This window comes from Mesoplodon bidens, assembly GCF_964165515.1.
Source record: "Mesoplodon bidens genome assembly, chromosome: 1".
NCBI classification, from domain to species: Eukaryota; Metazoa; Chordata; class Mammalia; order Artiodactyla; family Ziphiidae; genus Mesoplodon; species Mesoplodon bidens.
Window position 1 is genome coordinate 198,632,029 of NC_138176.1, and position 22,633 is coordinate 198,654,661.

Consider the following 22,633-nt stretch of genomic DNA (forward strand, 5'->3'; position numbering starts at 1 on the left):
GGACATTTCTTAATAATGAAAGAACCAATATATCCGAAAGATATAACAATCATAAATGTGTATGTGCCTATTAACAGAGCTTTAAAATACATGAAGAAAAATATGAGAATTAATGGAGAAATGGACAATTCCAGAATCATCGTTATACATTTTAACTTTTAACTCTCAACAATAGAAGAATTATTCTAAAATTTTCAGTAAAGAATAAATTATATGATTTTTGAAAAAGGGCTAACACCTGATTAAGACAATAAAAAGACACATACTAATGTTGTTGCTAATATCAATCTATGGAACAGTATTTACCAATGATTTAAAAATGTGTATTATTGCATTTGTTTACACTTATACGTGTACTGGTGTCTAATTACTTACTGCTGTTTTATTCTTAAAGCAATGAAGAACCATTAAAGATTTTTTATTGAGATATAACTGACATATAACATTATAGTAGTTTTAGGTTTAGTTTTCATTTCTAATTCTGTTGATTTGAGTCTTTCCCCTTTTTTTCTTGATGAGTCTGGCTAATGGTTTATCAATTTTGTTTATCTTCTCTAAGAACGAACTCTTAGTTTTATTGATCTTTGTTATTGTTTCCTTCATTTCTCTTTCATTTATTTCTGATCTGATCTTTATGATTTCTTTCCTTCTGCTAACTTTGGGGTTCTTTGTTTTTCTTTCTCTAATTGCTTTAAGTGTAAGTTTAGGTTGTTTATTTGAGATGTTTCTTGTTTCTTGAGGTAGGATTGTATTGCTATAAACTTCCCTCATAGAACTGTTTTTGCTGCATCCCATAGGTTTTGGATTGTCGTGTTTTCACTGTCATTTGTTTCTAGGTATTTTCTGATTTCCTCTTTGATTTCTTCAGTGATCTCTTGGTCATTAAGTAGTGTATTGTATAGCTTCCATGTGCTTGTATTTTTTACAGATTTTTCCTGTAACTGATATCTAGTGTCATAGTGTTGTGGTCAGAAAAGATACTTGATACAATTTCAATTTTCTTAAATTTATCAAGGCTTGATTTGTGAACCAAGATATGATCTATCCTGCAGAATGTTCCATAAGCACTTGAGAAAAATGTGTATTCTGTTGTTTTTGGATGGAATGTCCTATAAATATCAATTAAGTCCATCTTGTTTAATGTATCATTTAAAGCATGTGTTTCATTATTTATTTTCATTTTGGATGATTTGTCCCTTGGTGAAAGTGGGGTGTTAAAGTCCCCTACTATGATTGTGTTACTGTCGATTTCCCTTTTTATGGCTGTTAGACTTTGCCTTACGTATTGAGGTACTCCTATGTTGATGCCTAAATATTTACAGTTGTTATATCTTCTTCTTGGATTGATCCCTTGATCACTATATAGTGTCCTTCTTTGTCTCTTGTAATAGCCTTTACTTTAAAGTCTATTTTCTCTGATATGAGAATTGCTACTCCAGCTTTCTTTTGATTTCCATTTGCATGGATTATCTTTTTCCATCTCCTCACTTTCAGTCTGTATGTGCCTCTTGGTCTGAAGTGGGTCTTTTGTAGACAGCATATATATGGGTCTTGTTTTTGTATCCATTCAGCCAATCTGTGTCTTTTGGTGGGAGCATTTAGTCCATTTACATTTAAGGTAATTATCAATATGTATGTTCCTATTACCATTTTCTTAATTGTTTTGGGTTTGTTTTTGTAGGTCCTTTTCTTCTCTTGTGTTTACCACTTAGAGAAGTTTCTTTAGCATTTGTTGTAGAGCTGGTTTGGTAGTGCTGAATTCTCATAGCTTTTGCTTGTTTGTAAATCTTTTGATTTCTCCATCAAATCTGAATGAGATCCTTGCGGGGTAGAGTATTCTTGGTTGCAGGTTCTTCCCTTTCATCACTTTAAATATGTCCTGCCACTCCCTTCTGGCTTGCAGAGTTTCTGCTGAAAGATCAGCTGTTAATGTTATGGGGATTCCCTTGTGTGTTATTTGTTGTTTTTCCCTTGCTGCTTTTAATATGTTTTCTTTGTATTTAATTTTTGATCGTTTGATTAATATGTGTCTTGGCGTGTTTCTCCTTGGATTCATCCTGTATGGGACTCTCTGTGCTTCCTGGACTTGATTGACTATTTCCTTTCCCATATTAGAGAAGTTTTCAACTATAATTAATTTTTATAACATCTTTATTGGAGTATAATTGCTTTACAATGGTGTGTTAGTTTCTGCTTTATAACAAAGTGAATCAGTTATACATATACATATGTTCCCATATCTCTTCCCTCTTGCATCTCCCTCCCTCCCACCCTCCCTATCCCACCCCTATAATTTCAGATATTTTCTCAGTCTCTTTCTTTTTCTCTTCTTCTTCTGGGACCCCTATAATTCAAATATTGGTGCATTTAATGTTGTCCCAGAGGTCTCTGAGACTGTCCTCAATTCTTTTCATTCTTTTTTCTTTATTCTGCTCTGTGGTAGTTATTTCCACTATTTTATCTTCCAGGTCACTTATCCATTCTTCTGCCTCAGTTATTCTGCTATTGATTCCTTCTAGAGAATTTTTAATTTTATTTATTTTGCTGTCCATCATTGATTGTTTGCTTTTTAGTTCTTTTAGGTCCTTGTTAAACATTTCTTGCATTTTCTCCATTCTATTTCCAAGATTTTGGATCATCTTTACTATCATTTCTCTGAATTCTTTTTTATGTAGACTTCCTATTTCTTCTTCATTTGTTAGGTCTGGTGGGTTTTGATCTTGCTGCTTCATCTGCTGTGTATTTCTCTGTCTTCTCATTTTGCTTAACTTACTGTGTTTGGGGTCTCCTTTTCGCAGGCTGCAGGTTGATAGTTCTCATTGTTTTTGGTGTCTGCCCCCAGTGGGTAAGGTTGGTTCAGTGGGTTGTGAAGGCTTCCTGGGCAGAGGACTGGTGCCTGTGTTCTGGTGGATGAGGCTGGATCTTGTCTTCCTGGTGGGCAGGACCATGTCTGGTGGTGAGCTTTGGGGTGTCTGTGAACTTAAGATTTTAGGCAGCCTCTCTGCTAATGGATGGTGTTGTGTTCCTGTCTTGCTAGTTATTTGGCATGGGATGTCCAGCACTGGAGCTTGCTGGTCATTGAGTGGAGTCAGGTCTTAGTGTTGAGATGGAGGTCTCTGGGAGAGCTCTCGCCAATTGATATTACATGGGGTTGGGAGGTTTCTGGTGGTCCAATGTCCTGAAATCAGCTCTCCCACCTCAGAAGCTCAGGCTTAACACCCGGCCGGAGCACCATGACCCTGTCAGCCACCTTCTGAGAAGTCTAAGGTCTTCTGCCAGCCTTGAGTAGGTGTCCTGTAGGAGTTGTTCCACATGTAGAAGTATTTTTGATGTATTTGTGGGGAGGAAGGTGATCTCCACATCTTACTCCACCTCCATCTTGAAGGCCTTCTTCCTCCCTTGTTGCTTTTAATATTTTTCTTTGAATTTAATTTTTGTTAGTTTGATTCATATGTGTCTTGGTGTGTTTCTCATAGTGTTCATCCTGTATGGGACTCTCTGTGGCTTCCTGGATTTGGGTGACTCTTTCCCTTCCCATGTTAGGGAAGTTTTCTACTATAATCTCTCCAAATATTTTCTCAGACCCTTTTTTTTCCTCTTCTTCTGGGCCGCCTATGATTTGAATGTTCATGAGTTTAGTGTTGTCCCAGAGGTCTCTGATATTGTCTTCAAGTTTTTCATTCTTTTTTGCTTTATTCTGCTCCTGGGCAGTTATTTACACCATTCTGCCTTCCAGCTCACTTATTCGTTCTTCTGCCTCAGTTATCCTGTTATTGATTTCTTCTAGTGTATTTTTCATTCCAGTTATTGTGTTGTTCATCTCTGTTTGTTTGTTCTTAATTCTTCTAGATCTCTGTTGAATATTTCTAGTATTTTCTCAGTCCATGCCTCCATTCTATTTCTGAGATTCTGGATCATCTTTACTCTCATTACTCTGAATTCTTTTTCAGGTAGGTTGCCTATCTCCTCTTCATTTATTTGGTCTTGTAGATTTTTACCTTACTCCTTCATCTGTGACATATTTTTTTGCAGTCTCCTTTTTTTTTTTTTTCAATGGGTGGGAGTGTGCTCCTGTCTTACTGGTTGTTTGGCCTGAGGCTTTAGCACCGGGGTTTGTAGGCTGTTGGGTAGAGCCTGCTCTTGCTGCCAATATGAGCACCTCCAGGAGACCTCACTCCGATGAATACTCCCTGGAGTCTAAGGTTCTCTCTTAGCCCAGTGGTTCCGGCTCAGAGGTCCCACTGCAGAAATTCTGGCCCAGCACCCAGCTTCTGAGCCAAGATCCCACAAGTTTTCTCTTAGAAAACTAAGAGATATGTTAGAAAGAATAAAAAATAAAAAATATATATAAAACAACAACCAGAAGGTAAAACAGAACCACAGTAGTAAAAAAAAAAAAAAAAAGGAGAAGAAATAAAAAGCAGGAAAAGGCCTTGGCTTTGGGGGGTGGGGTTAAGCAGGGGTGGGGTTTAGCCAGTGGGTGGGGCTTACACTTAGGATCCACAGGGCTGGAAATGCTCTGGGGGGGTGGTGTTGGGGCTTAGGCTCAACGCAGCAGGAAGGGCCCAGGTGTGCTTCTGGCCTTGGAGGACAGAGGACCAGGTCCAGAACCCCAGCAGACTCACTGGGCCTGAATGGATTCGGGAAACACCCATGGTGTCTCCCCTGATCCTCCAGTACTGGTGGGTTCCCCCCACACTCCGCCTTTCCTCCTCTTGCCCCCCCCCACCACGCCCTGAGGACCAATGCAGCCCAGAGGGGGACTTGGAGGGCTGGGGACCCAGCCTGGGAGACCAGCAGGCCTCCCAGGGCCGAGTGGGTGGGGGAAATGCTCACCATGCCTCCCCTGATTCTCCTATCCAGAGGTGGCCCCCTCCCTCCCACACCCCCAGGACCAATGTGGCCCAGAGGGGGCCCCGGAGAATGGAGAACCAGGCCCTGGAGCCCCACAGGCTTTCCAACGTCGGGTTGGGAAGGGGAAATGTTAGGCGCACTCCCCCTGATCCTCCAAGCCCCCGAGGATCCCTCAGGCATGGGAGCCCCTCCCCCCTCCAAGCCACCCCTCAGGGGCACTGGTTCTGTCCAGCTTCCACATCTCCTCCCCTCTTACTCCCCCCATGTCTTACCTGGTTGTTCAGGGGTTCCTCCCATCTCCTTGGGCACTGAGGTCCACCACCAGTGTCAGGCAGTCACCCTAGCTGTGGGAAGACATACTCCATGTCCTTCCCTGCCGCCATCCTGACTCAACCCCTATAAATTACTTTGAAGTAGAGTATTACATATCATGAAATGACACATCTATATTGTATCTAAAACGTCAGCTATTTGTTTTCCGAATGAGGCAAGTAAAGACCAGAGCATTTAAGTGACTTATCAGAGTTTACACATCTCATCAGTGGCAAAACTGGGACTGTGACTCTCCATCTTCTACTGGTCCTGCTGGAACAAGCTACCTTTACTTTTCTAATTTAATCTTCCTTCCAGCATGTGGGAGACACCCCTTGCATAAATCAGGTAGTATCAAGTGCACCAAGCAGAGGTATCTGCCACAGACTGGGATTCTTAGGCTAGGGCTAAGGGCACTTAATCTCCTGTACGGCTGACCCCACGGAGTGAAAAGCAAACCAAATCACAGGCAAGTGAGCTTGCATTAGAGGCAAGGCTGCTATGGTTTCAGGGGAGCTGAATGCAATCTAGAAACCTGAAGCTGGACTCTGATGTCTGAGCATGTACAAAGTGTTTACAGGAAAAAGGCAAGGAGGAAGGATGCTCAGGGAGAGGGCAGGTGGCCAGACAGGGAACAGCAAGTCTAGTTTCCAGATCCCACCCCCTCGCTCAATCAGCTGCACTGTACTGCTTCTTTCATTCTGTTCATCTTGCACTAGGTAGGCTCAATCTGGGTAGAATGAGCCTGAAACTTGAGTGCCTTCATTTACAATAGTCTGAGAGAACTAAGTAAGGCAAGGTTAATAATACTAAACTCTGGCGATAGTTTGCATTTAACAAATGCCATCAACTGGTATTTATTGAGTAAGATGATAGATGATAGATAGATAGTTAGATAGAAAGAGAGATAGACAGATAGATAGATAAGTAGGGAATAGATTAGATAGATAATAGATTAGATATATTAGATACATGATAGAGAGGTAAGATAGATAATAGATTAGATAAGATAGATTAGATAATAGATTAGCTAGGTAGATCAGATAGATATATGATAGATGATAGATAAGATAGATAGTAGATTAGTTAGATAATAGGTTAGTTAGATAGATTAGATGGATACATAATACATAATAGGTGATATATAGATTAGGTAGATAGATAATAGATTAGATAGATACAGGATATATGATAGATAGATAATTAGAGAGAGAGAGAGAGAGAGATGAGATAGATGCATGATAGATCATAGATAATAGTTAACTAGGTGTTGAGCTAGCTAAGACTGTCCTCATCTCCACCCTGTCAGTTCAGCAGAGGATCACTTAATTCTGTTGTGTCCTTATGACATCTCTCAAAGGCAACACATGAATCCACATGGGACTTGGTTTACCATTTAATCATTGATTCTCTGCTAAAATGACATAATAGCTTCAGATCATTTCTATCTAGGGTGAAATTGTTTAGATTTTGTGCTAAATATATTTTGAAATACCTGTACCTCTCCGTTGCTCTGTCTCTGGTGCACATTTTGTTTGATATCATTCCCTAGAAGTCATTTCATTCCAGAATTGTTTAATTAATGCTAAATTGAGACAGCTAAAATTGTCTTTTGATGTGGCTTAGCAATGATGAGTATCTCAAAAGTGTTGCCTGATTGACAGCTGTCTATTAGAAATGGATCCATAAGATGAACGATGTGACAGCATACATTTTAGCTCTTGGATTGCACTTATTTTTAACGTATGGGTTGGTTTACTGTTATCTGAATATCTCTACATCATGAGGCCCTAATTAAGATTTTTACCAACCTCTTTCATTGGGACTTTCCCAGGTCTGCAATCAAACAAGCATTTAATAAAATGACTGTTTCTACTGCTGAAAATGATGATGGCAAATAGATTCAGAAGAATGCACCAAAGCCCTTAAATATCATTATCTAATTTTAAAATATGATACTGAAGAACATTATAGTGTATTTCAGTAATAGCAGGATGGAGAAACCACAAGATTAGAAACTTGAATCTACGTAGTACAGACAGGTTAATAATGGTCATCTGGCTTGACTCACTGGGTTGTTCTGAGAAGTAATTTTCAAACAAAAGATCTTGTTACTATTCAGAGAGCCACAATAAGGTTTCAAGAAGAAGTTCCAAGGTAAGAAAAGCTGTTGACTTCTAGAAGCCTGTGTCAGCTACAGATGTGGAGTGGAAACCAGGATGCGCTCAGCCAAGCAGAGGCCATGACATCACAGATTCTATGGAGCTCACAGTGCACGTTGATCACTGAACAACGTGGGCAGGAAGGGAAAACAAGGCAGGGACAATGTCTGTTTGGGTTTTTTGTTTTGTTTTGTTTTGTTTCATTTGTTCTCTATTTTTTTAATTTAATTTTTATTTTATATTACAGTTGATACAATGTTGTGTTAGTTTCAGGTGCTTCACAGCAAAGTGATTCAGTTATACATATACATAGTTCCATTCTTTTTCAGATTCATTTCCCATATAGGTTATTACAGAGTATTGAATATAGTTCCCCGTGCTCTACAGTAGGTCCTTGTTGGTTATTTATTTTATATATAGTCATGTGTGTGTGTTCATCCAAAGCTCCTGATTTATCCCTCTCCCCACCAACATCTATTTGTTTTTAAAACTTTTTAAAGTATGTCTTCAAAACTGCAAAACAAGAACTAACACAACATTGTAAATCAGCTATACTCCAATAAAAAAATTTTTAAATAAAATTAAATTTTTAAAAACGGCAAGAAAAACGAACAAGAAAATGAGAAAACACTTTAATTTAAATATAAGTAAGAAGAATTCTGTTTCAATTATCTGGTAAAAATCAATATTTAAACATTGTTCAGGGAAGTCTTTTGCTACAGTGTAGTCTTTCTCAACCAGGAGCAAGTTTGCCCCCAGGGGACATTTGCCAATGTCTGGGAACATTTTTAATTGTCACAACCTGGGCGTGCTATCGACACCTAGTGGGTAGAGGCCAGGTATGCTGCTTAACGGACTATAGTACAAGGCAAAAGACAGCCCTTCACAGTAAATAACGCTCTGGCCCTAAGTAAAAAATAGTGTCTGCTGCAATGTATGAAAGGGATACTCTGATACGCTCGGTTTTTTTCCACCAACATGTTTATAGAAAACTAGTATTCCAGATTCACTGTCTTTGCGAGAAATAAGAAAAAAGTATTATCCTGAAAAATCAAATGTCTAAAACTGTTCCTCAGGGTAAATAGCTATGTTACCAAAATCTAATATCATCTTAATGAAATGAGAAATTATTTTGAAGTTTTGCAGGGATAATTTGAGATTAAAAATACATTGCAAGTATATATTGCTAAAGAGTATTTCCTGGCTGCTGGTCAATTGTGTATGTCTGTGACATCAGGCAAAATGTTCAAAGCTGACAAAATAACATCAGGATAGCATTGGAAACTTCTGTATTAACAGCTTACTTTATTCCAGACACTTCCCCAAGCAAGTTCCTCAGCTTTACTGTTGAGAAGTTTCTGATGGGTCTGCTCTTGACATGTCCCACAGCATCCTTCCAGGAAGCACTATTTCTAGAATAATTGTTTAAATTATTAACCACTTAAAACAATTATAGTATAATTATAAACAATAAACATTTAAGAAACACTTATTGAACATGAAATGAGCACTCAAATCCAGTTAACCATAAACAGTTCTACCAAAAGAATGGGGTTTTCATTAAATAAATCTGCTGAATGAATAAGGAATTGTGAGGATTCATATACCTCATTTCTCATTTCATGGTATTAATTACTTCTACAGGAAAAAAGAAAAGCAGTGTCAGTATAACCATATAGCCACCATTTAGAAATAGGAGTCAATGATATATTGGAGTCAATGATATAAAGTTAAGTAATTTAAATAGATTCTACATGAAGAGTGGTTAGGAGACTAACTTCACAAACAAATTTCTCATGTCAAAGTGCTACCCTTTGTTCTAGCAATAAATGATCCTGTTGCAAAATAAGAATGATATAGCCTAGTTTAAAGAAAATGCATTCCTAATGCCATTTGCAGCAACATAGATAGACCTAGAGATTATTGTACTAAGTGAAGTAAACCAGACAAGGACAAATATCATATGATATATGTCTTATACGTGGAATCTTTAAAAAATGACACAAAAGAACTTATTTACAAAACAGAAATAGACCCACAGACATAGAAAACAAATTTGTGGTTACCAAAGGGGAAAGTTTGGGGGAGGAATAAATTAGGAGCTTGGGATTAACAGATACACACTACTGTATATAAAATAGATAAACAACAAGGACCTTTTGTAGAGCACACGGAACTCTATCTTTTTTTTAAACATCTTTATTGGAGTATAACTGCTTTACAATGGTGTGTTAGTTTCTGCTTTATAACAAAGTGAATCAGCTATACGTATACATATATCCCCATATCTCCTCCCTCTTGCATCTCTCTCCCATCCTCCCTATACCACCCCTCTAGGTGGTCAAAAGGCACCGAGTTGATCTCCCTGTGCTATGCGGCTGCTTCCCGCTAGCTATCTATTTTACATTTGGTAGTGTATATATGTCCATGCCACTGTCTCACTTCATCCCAGTTTACCCTTCCTCCTCCCCATGTCCTCAAGCCCATTCTCTATATATGCGTCTTTATTCCTGTCTTGTCCCTATCTATTCAATATCTTGTAATAACCTATAAAGGAAAAGAATCTGAAAAAGAATATGTACGTATACACATATATACACATATATGTATAACTGCATCACTGTGTTGTACACCTGAAACTAACATGATATTGTAAATCAACTATACTTCAATAAAAATTAAAATAAAAAAGAAAATGCATTCCATGCAAATGTTCTTTACATTTACATGCTTTTTCCCCCCACTGCTAAAAATAATGAAAGTCATCATCCTATGAACGGCTGCCATTTAGTAACCACCCACAATGCTCTAGAACCCATGCCAGACATTCAGTGTGCTCTGGGCTGATCATCACAGCTACCTGGCTGGAGAGATGTTTTCCTCCCGAGAGGCAAGGCTCGGCCAAGAATTAGCAACTCCACAACTCTCAAGAAGCAGACTGTGACTCAAACCCAGGAAGGTTTTACTCCACAGCCAATGACCCAGCGTGGTCTCCACCGTAGTAAAACTCACAAGTTTGAGAAAATTTAAGATTTTTTTGTCATTCATTTAGATTGTTCTTTGAACAATATCCTATCCTTCAAATGCCTAAACTCAGACAGCTCATAAAAGATTGCTGGAAGTTACACTTTAATTCTTGCCTTATAGATAATTCCACAAAGGCATTTTTGCCCTGTGTAGTTCTGTTCGTTTCCCAGTCCCACGTCGTGGGGGAAAAAACACTTTGGGCTTGTGATGTATCTCCAAGCTCGATTTCTGTCTCTCTGCATGACTTTGATCAGTTCAGACATTTGTCAGAGTTCATACACACCCTCCTTTGTAGACTGTCACAAGGCATGCAAGCATGATGTTTAGAGTCAACAAGAAGAGCCTGTTTGTTCTCTGTCTGAAACTTTTCATCCCTGCTCAGATTTGTCTGTGCATGTGTGTGTGTGCACGTGCATGTGTGTGTGTGCGTGCCTGTGTGTGTGTGTGTGTAAAGAAGGATATTAAGACTTTGGAGAAGGCGGGTGGGGAGGAGAGATTCTGAGAGAGGAAGAAAGAAAAAAGAGGGAATGGAAAGAGAGAGGGAGAGTCAAGGGGAGAGGAGGGGGGAGCAGCTGCTTTGTAGCTGCTAAGATTGCAGACAGAAATAGCACACAACCACCGTGAGCCGATGCGACTCAGAAGCCAGGACCAAATTGTATTCACTTTCATTAATCAGTTTCTCTGAGGGAAGGAAATGACATCTGGTCCTGTCTTCCTCTACATCTTGATTTTTGGAAAATATTGTAAGTATGCTCAGCATTTAATTTTGTCTACCTTAGGATTTTATGAAATAATCAAAAGTACAAATGTTTATTACTGACATGTATGCTTTTAAGGTGCAACTGCTTTTTCTGATAAAACTGTTATCTCACTTCAGAATGATTCCTCTGAATACATTTCTGGTGTTTATATTAAAAACTAGAATACTAACATGCCAATGTAAACCTATGCTTCGTAACCACCAATTGGTTTGATATTAACAATTGTTTTATAAGCCATGGTATATTTCAAGAGGAGTGGTCCTTAAAGAGATTGCGTTCAAGGAATGTGCCCACTGACACATCCTGGGGAGGTCTGTACATTTGTTCCCGGCTCCTGTGTGTTTATAACGCTTCATTATCCTAGCCCTTTGTGATTTCTATCATAGGTACGCCTCCTTAGGGAAAGATGCATTCAGAAAACTCCTTTTTTTTATTTTTAGCACGGTTTCTCACTAGAAAGAAAAACCAGGGAAAGCAGAAAGCGGTGAAAACCACAAACACATGAGGAGCCCAAATGGACATTTTACTTTGGCTATCATGACAGTTTTTGCTTCCTCTCCGTATACGTGTTTTATTTTCAGAAAATCTGTTTTTTGATCAAAGGAAAGAGTTGTTCTTCATTAAACCTTATTGAAAGTTTATTAGGTAAATAGAAATAAAATGTTTTTGTTTCTTAGGTAATACATGATGAGGAAAGTCAAAGCAAATCAAGAAAGAAAACTTTCTGGTTCCCTTTCATACCTTGTGATGCTGGGAATTATTAAGCTGTAACAAATTTAGAATTCACAAGCATGTTTCCATTCCTCTGTCTCTTAAAAGTTTGCAGAAGTTTATTTACACTAAAACATGCTATTGAAGAATATCTCAAAGTAAATTTCAGTCCTAACTCTCTCAATTCTGATGGCAGGCACTGTACCAAAGAGATTTTTTTCCTTTATCTCCAGTCTTCCTGACCTCTTAGTACACCTCACCTTGTCAGTTGAAGATGTGGGGTTGCATGTAACCAAGGAAATGGCTCCAAATCCTTTAGAAACATTCTAGTTCCTAGCTTTCTCCATCTCTGATCTTATTGCTGACATTCCCATTTTTTAACTAGAGGATGAAAAGTCAAAGCGCACACCATCACCAAAAGCTGAATGTTTCTAATATAATCCAAGTGTTTTGACTTTTGCAGCCAACACCCTCATAAATCCATAACATATTTTTCTATCTCCTCTCCAATTTCAATAAAATGAGCAGAATGAATAAGCCAAAGGAATACTTCCAAATAGGCATTCTAGGATGAGGGGTTCAAGGGAATGTAAAAGGTATTCAGGGCAGGTAGAGAAGCAATTTGGCTGATGTGTTATCAGTCATTTGGTAACAATGTTCTATGTTTAGTAAAAAAGTTCTATGTTCTCTTTTGTCAATAAAAAATTATCTTCATGAGCAGAAAATAGGTAATAGTGATGAAGATGATAATTTTCAAACCCTCCAACTTTTTAAATTTATCTTTGGACTTTTAAAATATGTTGATAATGCACTCTGAGTCCTCCTCCCTCCATGCCTTCCAGAAACAGAATTAGGCAAGCAAGACTTCTGGCTACATGCTGTCAACAGGGTGGGTGGGCTGGAGGGGCATTTGACAGGGGCCCCCAACCCACACCTATGACTCACCAGTTAGTTTATCCCATCATCAAGCCCCACCAATGAGAGGATTTCCTGGGCATATAGCAGAAGAAGTCAACCACATAATGACAACGTCTTAAATCTCCGTAACTAACCGCATGGTTGTTGTTAGTGGTTTGTTTGTTAACCCACTCTCCTGTTGCCTTGAAAGGACAGTGTGCTATTATGGAAGATTTAAGGTGCTTGACAGCACTGCCCTGTACTAGCTCTATACTTTTCCACAATGACTTACCCTCTGAGTCTTAGTTTGTAAAATGGCAATAAAGTATTTTACCCTATCTACCGCCCAGAGCCCTTGTGTCCGGTTCTTTATTACATTAAGTGGCCTCCTTGGATCTTCAGAACAACTCTATTAGGTAGATACAATTAAGCACATGAGGAATGAAAGACCAAGGACATTCAGTACCTTGTCACAAGACTCAAGCTAATAAATGCCAAGATTTGAATGCTTTCATAGTCTACGCTCTTTCTCCCAGACCGTGAACATTCTCAGTAGAGATAATGTATATCACAGGGCTTTGAAAACGGAAAGCCCTTTATACACCTAAGCAATTATCAGTCACTTTTAACCAAAAATATTTATCGAATGCCAGTTACTTTAATAAGCAATAAGACTAAAGGGTGTCTACAGCATGGTCCCTGCTCTGAAGGGTTAGAGTGAAGGAGAGAGAAAGTTATCTAGGGTCACCAAACTCCAAGACAAGGGCAAAAACCTAGGGGTGCACAGAGAGGGGTGACATTAAGATTCAGAAAAGATTTCCTTTCAGCCTTGAGAATTTTTTATTCTTAAAAAATTCCTCCATTTATTGTCTAATTAGCTGTATTGTGCCAATGTTAATTTCTGAGTTTTGATAATGTACCCCGGTTAGATAAGATGGTTCCATTAGGGAAAGCTGGGTGAAGGGTATATGGGACCTCTTGTACTATTTCTGCCACTTCTTGTGAGTCTAAACTAGTGCAAAATTAAAAGTTATAGAATAATCCCCTGGAAGAATTGTATCCTAATTCCTTATTAGCACATTCTCTACTCATTACTTAAATGGTATCATCAAGCAAAAAATAATCATTTTACTTAACACTTTGTTTAGGCAGGGAATAAGTAAGGAAATAGGAAATAAAAGGGCCCAGATATGAACCTGATCCATTTTAGTATTTTGCCAAGGCTCAACCCATCTGGGAAGGTCCTCACTTTTGGATTCCAAGTGGCTACCTACAAGACCACCTGGTCTTTGCCTTGGGTTCTGGTACTGGCATATCTTCTAGCAACTGTCTTCTTTAACCACGAGGAAGGAGACAGGAAGAGCCTTTCCTGAACTAACCATCAGTACACAAAAACCAGACCTTTAGTACATGAAACAGGAGAATACTGGCATATTTACCCACCTCCAAACGATGGAAGAAAAAACTTTCCAATGTGCAGACTACAGAGTATCTAACAGTTCACCTGATATTTTTTAAGGTTGCTAACAATTTTATATTGTTCTTACTATGAATTTGGAATCACATCTTTACATTTCAAACAGAAAATTAACAAGTCTGTGCAAATGCAGCACCAGCATCTGTATAAAGATAAACAAATTATTACATTTGTGAACTAAATCGTTTTGCAAGCTTAATTTCACGCCTTAGGACAAACCTGTTAAACTGAAATGCCTGGAGTTGGATATTCTAGTTAGGCTTATTTTTTGTCTGAAAAAAATAAGCATTTTTTATTATATAATTTTTAGGTGTACAACATTATAATTCAACATCTGTAGACACTACAGAGTGGTCACCACCCCACATCTAGTTACCATCCATCACCATACAGCTGACATCCTTCACCCATTTCACCCACCCGCCCCCAACCCCCTTCCCTCTGGCAACCACTCATCTAATCTCTGTATCTATGAGTTTGGTTTTGTTTTACCTCATTTGTTTGTTTTGTTTTTTCAAGTCCACATATGAACGAAATCATACAGTATTTGACTTTCTCCATCTGCCTTACTTCACTTAGTGTGATGCCCTCCACGTCCATCCATGCTGTAAATGTAATCCATGGCAGGGCTGCATTCTCTTTTTATGGCTGAGTAGTATCCATTGTGGATGTATACCCCATCTTCTTTATGCATTCATCCATCAATGAACAAAATCTGCACAGACCAGTTACTAGTAAGGAGTTTGAAACAGTAATCAAAAATCTCTCAACAAACAAACTGTACACATTTGTACCATTTTAGTGTCAAGTTCTAGGACTGTGTTATGGATGTGGTGGCCGTTATATCTCCCATTTATTGAGAGCTTTCCATGGACCACAAACTATGCTAAATGCTTTACAAACATGATCTGACTTTATCCCTGTAACAACCTTAAGGGATATTCTCACTTTACAAAATAGGAAACAGAAAATGAGAAATATTAAGTCACAAGCCTGACATCACCCCTTAGTAAGTGTTGCAAAAAGAGTTTTCAATCCAAGTCTGTGTCCTTGAATGGCCTACGCTAGTAAAACATGATTCAGTGCTAATGCTTTCTAAAGCTACAATATCTTAGAATTAAAACAGACCTGAACAGATCCCCTCATCTAGCCCACTGGCCTTTAATTAAGCACGTTAGATATTTTTCCATTTTGGAGATTAAGCAGTAGAGAAATATTGACGAGCCCAAGGTCACAGAACTGGTAAATCCAAACATAAACAAAGTTTCCATTAGAGCAGGCTGTCCTCACCCCAGGGAAGTTTGAGAAATCCATGCTCCATATTTATGCATGTCCTCCTATGGGCCGGTACCATCTGCTTTACATACACTTCTCATCGTGCACCGGGGATTGATGAATGAGGATAGATGTGTAAATAATGAGAATGAATAGAAAATTAGACTCAACCTGTACTGGTTCCAGGATTTTGCTTGGAAAACACTTTTGCTTACGGCCCATGGCACAGAGCTTTACCCACAGGAAGTACCAGTACATAGTAACTTCATTCTCATCTTAGCTCACTTCTCCCGCCCCCTGGATATTTTCTCCCCTTGTTGTGTCCACAGTCGCAGCAGCCCTATTTCCTGTCTCACGCGCAGTGGTCCAACACTCTCTCCTCTTCTCAGCTCTGCATCCCCACCCATCACCCTGGTCGGAATAAGTAGGCTCCATCTCTGAAACCAAAAGCTGTTTCCTTCTTTGGAAATAAACAGGGACAAGTTGTGAGTATTTCAAATTTAGTTTTTATTCTCTATCACAGCAAAGGTAAATGTTGAGTGGAAAAAAAGGACAGTATTAAGTGAAATCTCTGGTTATTTGTGTTAGGAATTGACATTCCTGTAAAATAGTTGTAGTTTATATAATAATTTGGAGATTTGATTTTCTGTTAAATAGATTTGTTTTATAATGATTTCAATATTACCTGAATTAACTAGAGCCACCTTATTTCTTACATCTTCTATAATAATGAACATGTCTTTTAAAAATATTCAGTGCTCCCAAACTATGTGAAGATTATTTTGGGGGAGGGGGACCCTCGGCTTTTTCACTGGCTGTTCCAGGCCACACGGAGCCCTGGACCTTGGTCACCTCTGGTCACTCTGCCATCTCCTCTGTCCCCCTCTCCCTCCTCATCCTTCCTCCTCAACCTGCCCCCTACCCACGTTGCCCCAGGAGCTCAAGTTCTCATTCTATAGTGAAGAACAACACAGAATCCAGGCCCACCTTTAGTCAAGGTGCCCACGTGATTTGCTACGAACAAGGACAGCAGATAATCTGATACATTCTCTAATAGTAAGGTTCACCCCTTTTAGAAGGCAGTTGAGTTTTTAAATCATCCTTTTTGCTTTTTGGTAGAGGGTTGAGTATCTGCTTGAAGGTCACACAACTACATCCTCGAATCCACTGAAAAACCATTTCGCTGCACTATTTTCCCCTAACAGTCTTTTCTCTTGATTCTTACCTAATTCATTTAAAGAAACATTATATGAAGTCTCTTTTTCCATCTCCAGCAGTCTGAGTTCTCAGTGAATCGCAATTTGACAAAACAGTTTCCTCTTATGTCTGTCAAGTACTTTATAAATTTAAGTTTTATAAAATTAGACATTTTTGAGTTCAAAGGAAATGTAAAGCTCACAGCATACAACACGCTCATTTTTCATGTAGGAAGAAATTGAGGCCAGATAATTGTGCTCCCTTTTGTTTTAAGCTTTACTATCCTTTACTCACTTTTAAAAGTGGGTCTCCAGTTTCATATGTAGGACAGGACGGACAGGATAGGCAAGAAAAATCAGAAGGGTAAAACATCACCTTTAAATAGAAAGAACCTAGACTGGGGTTATTAAACCCGGGATTATTACATTTATTATCCACCAAAATCCTAGCCTCAAAAATTAAGATTTGGCAATACACTGACCTTGTGTCATCATGTTTCACACACCCTGCCTGGCAGATAAACATTTTCTCAACCAAGCATAGACTAGGCAGAGGAGAGAAGCGTCCTGATGACACCTTCCCAAGTCCATGCTTGCACTCAGGTCCAAGTTTAAGGAAAGGGACTTTTCAAATTGTCAGAGTAAATTCAGACCCCGTGGATGTTTCCACTCTCTGCATCCCTCGCTCCCATGCTGTTCCCCAGACAACTATCTTGTCTTTAAAGATAGAGCGTTTTCATCACATGCCACGCCAATGAATGAATGGGGCCCCTGGGGTGTCCCGCTAAAGTGAAAGAGGCCTTGGGCGTGTGCTGCTGGGATGAGACTGAGATTGCCATGCACGGGTCCAGGAGAAAACTATCTACGTCCCGGGACTAGTGGGTAGACGATCAGAGTCTCACTGCTTCTCGTTTCAAGACAGGTGCTTTCTTTTCTCTATCTTACCCTCCAATAGCTTAAGCACCAAATACCTATGTGATTAACCCCTCCCATAACCCCTTCCTCCTTTCCACCCCCCAAATCATCGTGTCTTCTGTCTCTGCGTCTACGCCGAGGCTGGTACCAGAGAGACGGGATGCATGTGAGACTCTGCTCCTATGAATAGAGGCCCCTACACTGGCTTCCCTCCCTTGCCTCACTGCAGCACAGACAACATTTCCTGAGATGGGCTCACACGTTTTCCAATATCGTGGGGCTTGAAGGGACGCTTACGCAAGCCGTGCAAGGCACCTTCGCTGCTGCGTGATGCTCCCCAAACGTATTCACAATTCACTCTTCAGTAGCAAGTAAACCCCACACTGGTAGTAAACTCTCGGCTACCAGGCCAGTCCAACGTTCTACTTTTCATGTGGGGTGAGACTGTCTTTGCATTTTGGCTCCAGGCATAGAGAGATAAGGTGGAAGGTAAGCAAGTCTCCTTGGGCACTCTCCCACTTCCTTCAAGTTCTGGTCCTGCTCTGTGCTCACTTTCTCCTCCTTTTCATCCCTCCCCCGTAGAGTCTCAGCAGCATCTCCCCTCCTGGCCCCCACGTGGCCCAGATATTGATTCCCAGTTCTAATCAACCAGTTCCTCCTTCTCCCCTTTTTTATCTGAACCGTCCTCTCTATTCCTTAGGCTCACCACCCCTCCTGACAAAATCCACACGAGAGAATCTCTTGGTTCCAAATCTTGCAAGCAGAATTCTTATTTCTACCCACCTCTTCTCTCTAAGATGCCCTCCTCACGAATTAGCACTTTCACAGAGGACGGTTGCCTATTAAACACACAATATGCACATTATACCCCATCCCCCCACCCGCATTTTGCAGTTAGTTACCGGGATTCATGGACATTTTTGGCTAATTTTGCAGTATTTAGTGAGATGGTTCCAATACCTGATCCCTGCAGTGTTAAGGAAGTTACGACCCTGCAAATTTCTGTAGTTGCGGCCATTTCAACAGATACATGTTTCTTTACAGATTTCACATTAAAATGTTACAGACCAAGATATGCAAATGGACATGAACTGACACATTCTGAACAAAATTTATAAATGTGTGTACCTGGATCTACTGGGAGAAATCAGAGAAGCTGAGAAAGGCTTTTTTGGAAGCCTTCACGCAGGACACATACTGCAAGTATAAATTAGTGAAATAACTGATTAAGTTCTGAGGTGTGTCGGGCGCCGAGAACACCAATCACGCCTCCACCGAGTTCACTCACAAAGCCTCTGATCCTCGTCTTTCTTTTTCAACCTTTTCTCTCATCCTCTGCTGCTCACCCCAGGCTTTTGATATTTTAATAGGTTTTTCCCAGAGCAGGCTGGAAATGTTTGACTCATTTTTAACGGTCCAGAAGATTTCCCATTTTGACTTTCTTAGCTGTGGCCGATTTGTTGGAAATTGCAAAACTGCCTCATGATTTATAAATGTTTCTGCGTTCTCACACATTTCAAACTTAGATGAGAAGACGTCAGCAATCAGGCTGTCTGTTAGCTTCTCCTGACCTCCACTTAACCCTCCTCTTTGTGTTATGATCAGGAGAGGTGGCTGGTTTGGCTACGTTAAATATAGATTTTTCTTTCTGCCCTCTGGTTGCAGTCCTTACCCCTGATCTTCTGAACTCACAGCACAAAAATTTGCGCTCCCTGGAAAAAGGGATAGTTTTTGTTTGTTGAAGTTCAGCAACTTTTCTCAGCAACTGAGCATTCATCGCCAGTGTTGACCTGAAATAACGTAACAACTCATTTGTTCATCAAATCCAGTTTAATCTGAAAAAAAAAAACCCTGTACAAATCTTTTTGTAGTGCTGCTGGCTCTTAGGCATCTTTTTTCAAAGTTTCTAAGCTAGTTTATGTAGCTTCCATATAATCTCATGATCCATTCCAGTCATTATCTCTGAAGTTCCTTAGTTCAGAATCTAAGACAGATATAATGTATATCTTACTAGATAGACATGCATCAACACGAATTATTAAATTAAAATGAGAACAGATAGGTCAAGGCCAAGCATGTTATTATTACTGTATCCCCTCAACAGTTTGCCTGTGGCATAGTCATCATGAATGCCTGAATAGACAAATGGAAAATGAATGTAGGACTGATCAAGAATGGAATTTAGCAAGGCGCATATTACAGAACAAAGAAAGAATGATGCCACGTGGTATGGAATAAAAATCGTGTTTGCAGACAGAAAGCGAACCCTCAGAGATGTAACCACCCAGCTGGCCGTGATGTAGACAGGGGAAGGAATAAGACAAGGCGTATGTGTTGGTGATGATGTTAGTGTAACCCTTTAAAGCCATTATATGTGGTACTAGCCTGGAATGGGCTCATAGGTAAAGACACTCATCTAGAACAAGGGCATCCACCTTTATTCATGCCTCTGAAAGGAGTTTTAAAAAGCCCCTTACACATGATCTCCTAAAAGGAGTCTTAGCAAATCCCATGGTCTCCCTTCTTGTCCATCTGTCTTCCATGCCCAGGAGCCTTTGCCTCTTTATACCCCGATTCCTGTCCAATCCAAGGCCGCCTGGACCCCCATCTTCCTCTCATTTCCCCATCACTCAGCCTCCACTCCCGCTACACTCCTCTGCTGTTCTTGGGCACAAAGTTTCCTTTCTATTCTGATCCATTTTTCAGGAGAAAACTTTCTTTGCCCTTTTTTCCCCTCAGAACGCCCATGTAGAGGAGGAGTTCACAGAAGAAGGTCAAAAGGCAATACCAGTATTCTCTGTCATGAAGTTTGAAGGTGGTGGGAAATGTTATAAACGATTACACACACACACACTCCAACAGTTTTGTTCCATCATTAGTATTAAGTATACCCAAACCAGATATCATATATAATATCAAATTTCCATACTTTTAGGCCACAAATCTCATGTTAAGAGATCAACTGAGGCAAATCAAAATGTTTAATAGTTTATGTGAGCAAAATGGATTTGAATTGAACAGCACCAAACTGGAAAGGGAAGTGGGAGACATACAGAGAAAGTTGTAGAGGCCAAGTGAGGAAATTGTTGCTTGGCTACCGCTTAGACGTTAGTCAGCTGTTTCTGATCGGTTGTCCCAGCTCTTTGGTTTCATGACCTTGAGGGCTTTATGGGCTTAGGTTTTGGTTTGCTTACCTCTGCTGCCATGGCTTGAGGGCCACCTCCATCTAAGGGGCTCCATGTTTACTTAATTCAACAGTCAGATGTGCAGAAAATGAAATTTTATGTTTCTGTGACTCAACTCAGAGCTTGTGACTCCTGCGTAAAATAGCAGGACGATAAACTTGCTAATTCGAAATAGCTTGGCTTAAAAATCAGGCACTTTTTTAAAAAATATAATCTTAATCACTTAAGAATTGTCTACCTGCTCCACCCTTTTCCAATTCTTCCCAAAAGCTTTTAGGTTCGAGGGCAGCTTCGGAAACATCCACGTGAGGGGGCAGGTAGAGAGATGAATTATCTACGTAACTTTGCCAGCTTCTCATGAAATGTAACTCGTTCCTCTGGGTGTGGGCATCGGCGCCTACCCAAGCATGTAAACACTTCCACCTTCTCTGGCTACCCGGCCAGATAACCCATGTTTCCCACCCAAGCAAGAGGCCGCTTCACACGGACTGTCTGCGCCTAGCCAGCCTTCTCAGGAGAGCCTAGGAAACCTCAAAGGTCCTTCCTCCTGTGTCGGGAAGCAAGGGAGACGTGGGGCTGACTCAGACCCACAGCCATCCGGGCCCTGGTGCCATGCAGAGCACATGGCTTCTGCCAGAGTCATGCCCTTTCCTTGGGCTGTGCATTAGAATCTAAGATTCTAACCACCTCTGCTTGGGCAGCCCCACTCTCTGGTGACCCCCACCTCCTCCTTCCCCTAAGGAGCTCTAAATTCCAAGGGGACAGGAGGTTGTCACAAGCAACCATCACCAAGTTCAGGGAAGCAAGCTTGACCTTCCCTACAGGCTGTGGAAAGGCTCAATGCTCTGTGTCCTTCAGTATTTGGTGTTGATAGTCAAGCCAAGATGCTCAAATTCAAAAAAGCATACCAAGTTTCAAAACTATTCTCTCTCTCAAGCATCTGGCTTTTGCCATTGGCTATTTTTGGCAGATGACTCTTCTACAAAGGTTCTTCTGAGCTCTACACTCCCTGAGCAATCAAGTACAGTCCACCTGCCTCCTATGAGTGGGGAGGGGTTAAAAAAAATAAAGGAATAACCAAGAAGGAAGTATATTTGGATACATCCTAAAAGCATGGAGCATTTGACAAGCAGGAATTATAAACGCAAAGCCACAGACGTTTGACATAATAATTACAATGACATACATTAGTAAAATATGAACTCTTTGAGAATATGCAAAATATATAATATGAAATATTTAGCTGTATTTCCAACCGTGTTACGTGGACACTAATGAAGATACACGTTTACTCCCACTTTTAAGAAATTTCTAAGGAAAAAACAGAATTTACAAAACTTTCATAATGGTAGTAAATATGGTTATTCACTTTATCAGAGGGGTATCTTTGTTTGGTAGGGTTTTTTTAATCACCCAAAAAAGTGCCCACCCTATTCGGATTCTGATCAAAATCCTAGGCTCCTTCTGTGCTATTTCCTCCCACTTTTCATTCTGTTGCCCAGACCGGTGCCTCTTATTTCACTTACACCTACCTTTTGTGTGATTTTTGTTTTCAATCTCTTTTCCCTGCATTTTACCTAGTGCTTTCTTTTCCTGTTGTTCTAACCTACATTAATTACAATACTATAGACAAAAACACCAAAACATAGAAATGTCATTCAAATTGTGAAAAATTGTGTTTAGCTATTAACTTTCTTCCACAAATCCTTTCTGATGGAATGTCTGAAACAACAGAGTTTGTGATAAATAAGAGGAACAAAGAGTAGTCTGTCATGATGCTCCCATCCTACCTAGAAGCTGCACCATCACATTCACACGTCTCCAATGAGCTCCCAGGAAGCTACACTACTTTTAACTTCAT

At 39.9% G+C, this 22,633-nt stretch overlaps 1 protein-coding gene across 4 annotated transcripts in view; it reads left to right on the plus strand.

Annotated features, from left to right (window-relative positions):
* Positions 1 to 11,049: 11,049 nt before the first annotated feature.
* Positions 11,050 to 22,633, plus strand: part of RXFP1 (relaxin family peptide receptor 1) — a gene marked incomplete at both ends in the record, with an annotated part of 108,676 nt that continues 97,092 nt past the window's right edge. For all 4 annotated transcript variants that reach the window (XM_081241881.1, XM_081241882.1, XM_081241884.1 and 1 more), the window contains one exon: positions 11,050 to 11,098. In XM_081241881.1, coding sequence (XP_081098007.1) covers positions 11,050 to 11,098 — 49 coding nt within the window. The remainder of the gene's footprint in view (positions 11,099 to 22,633) is intronic.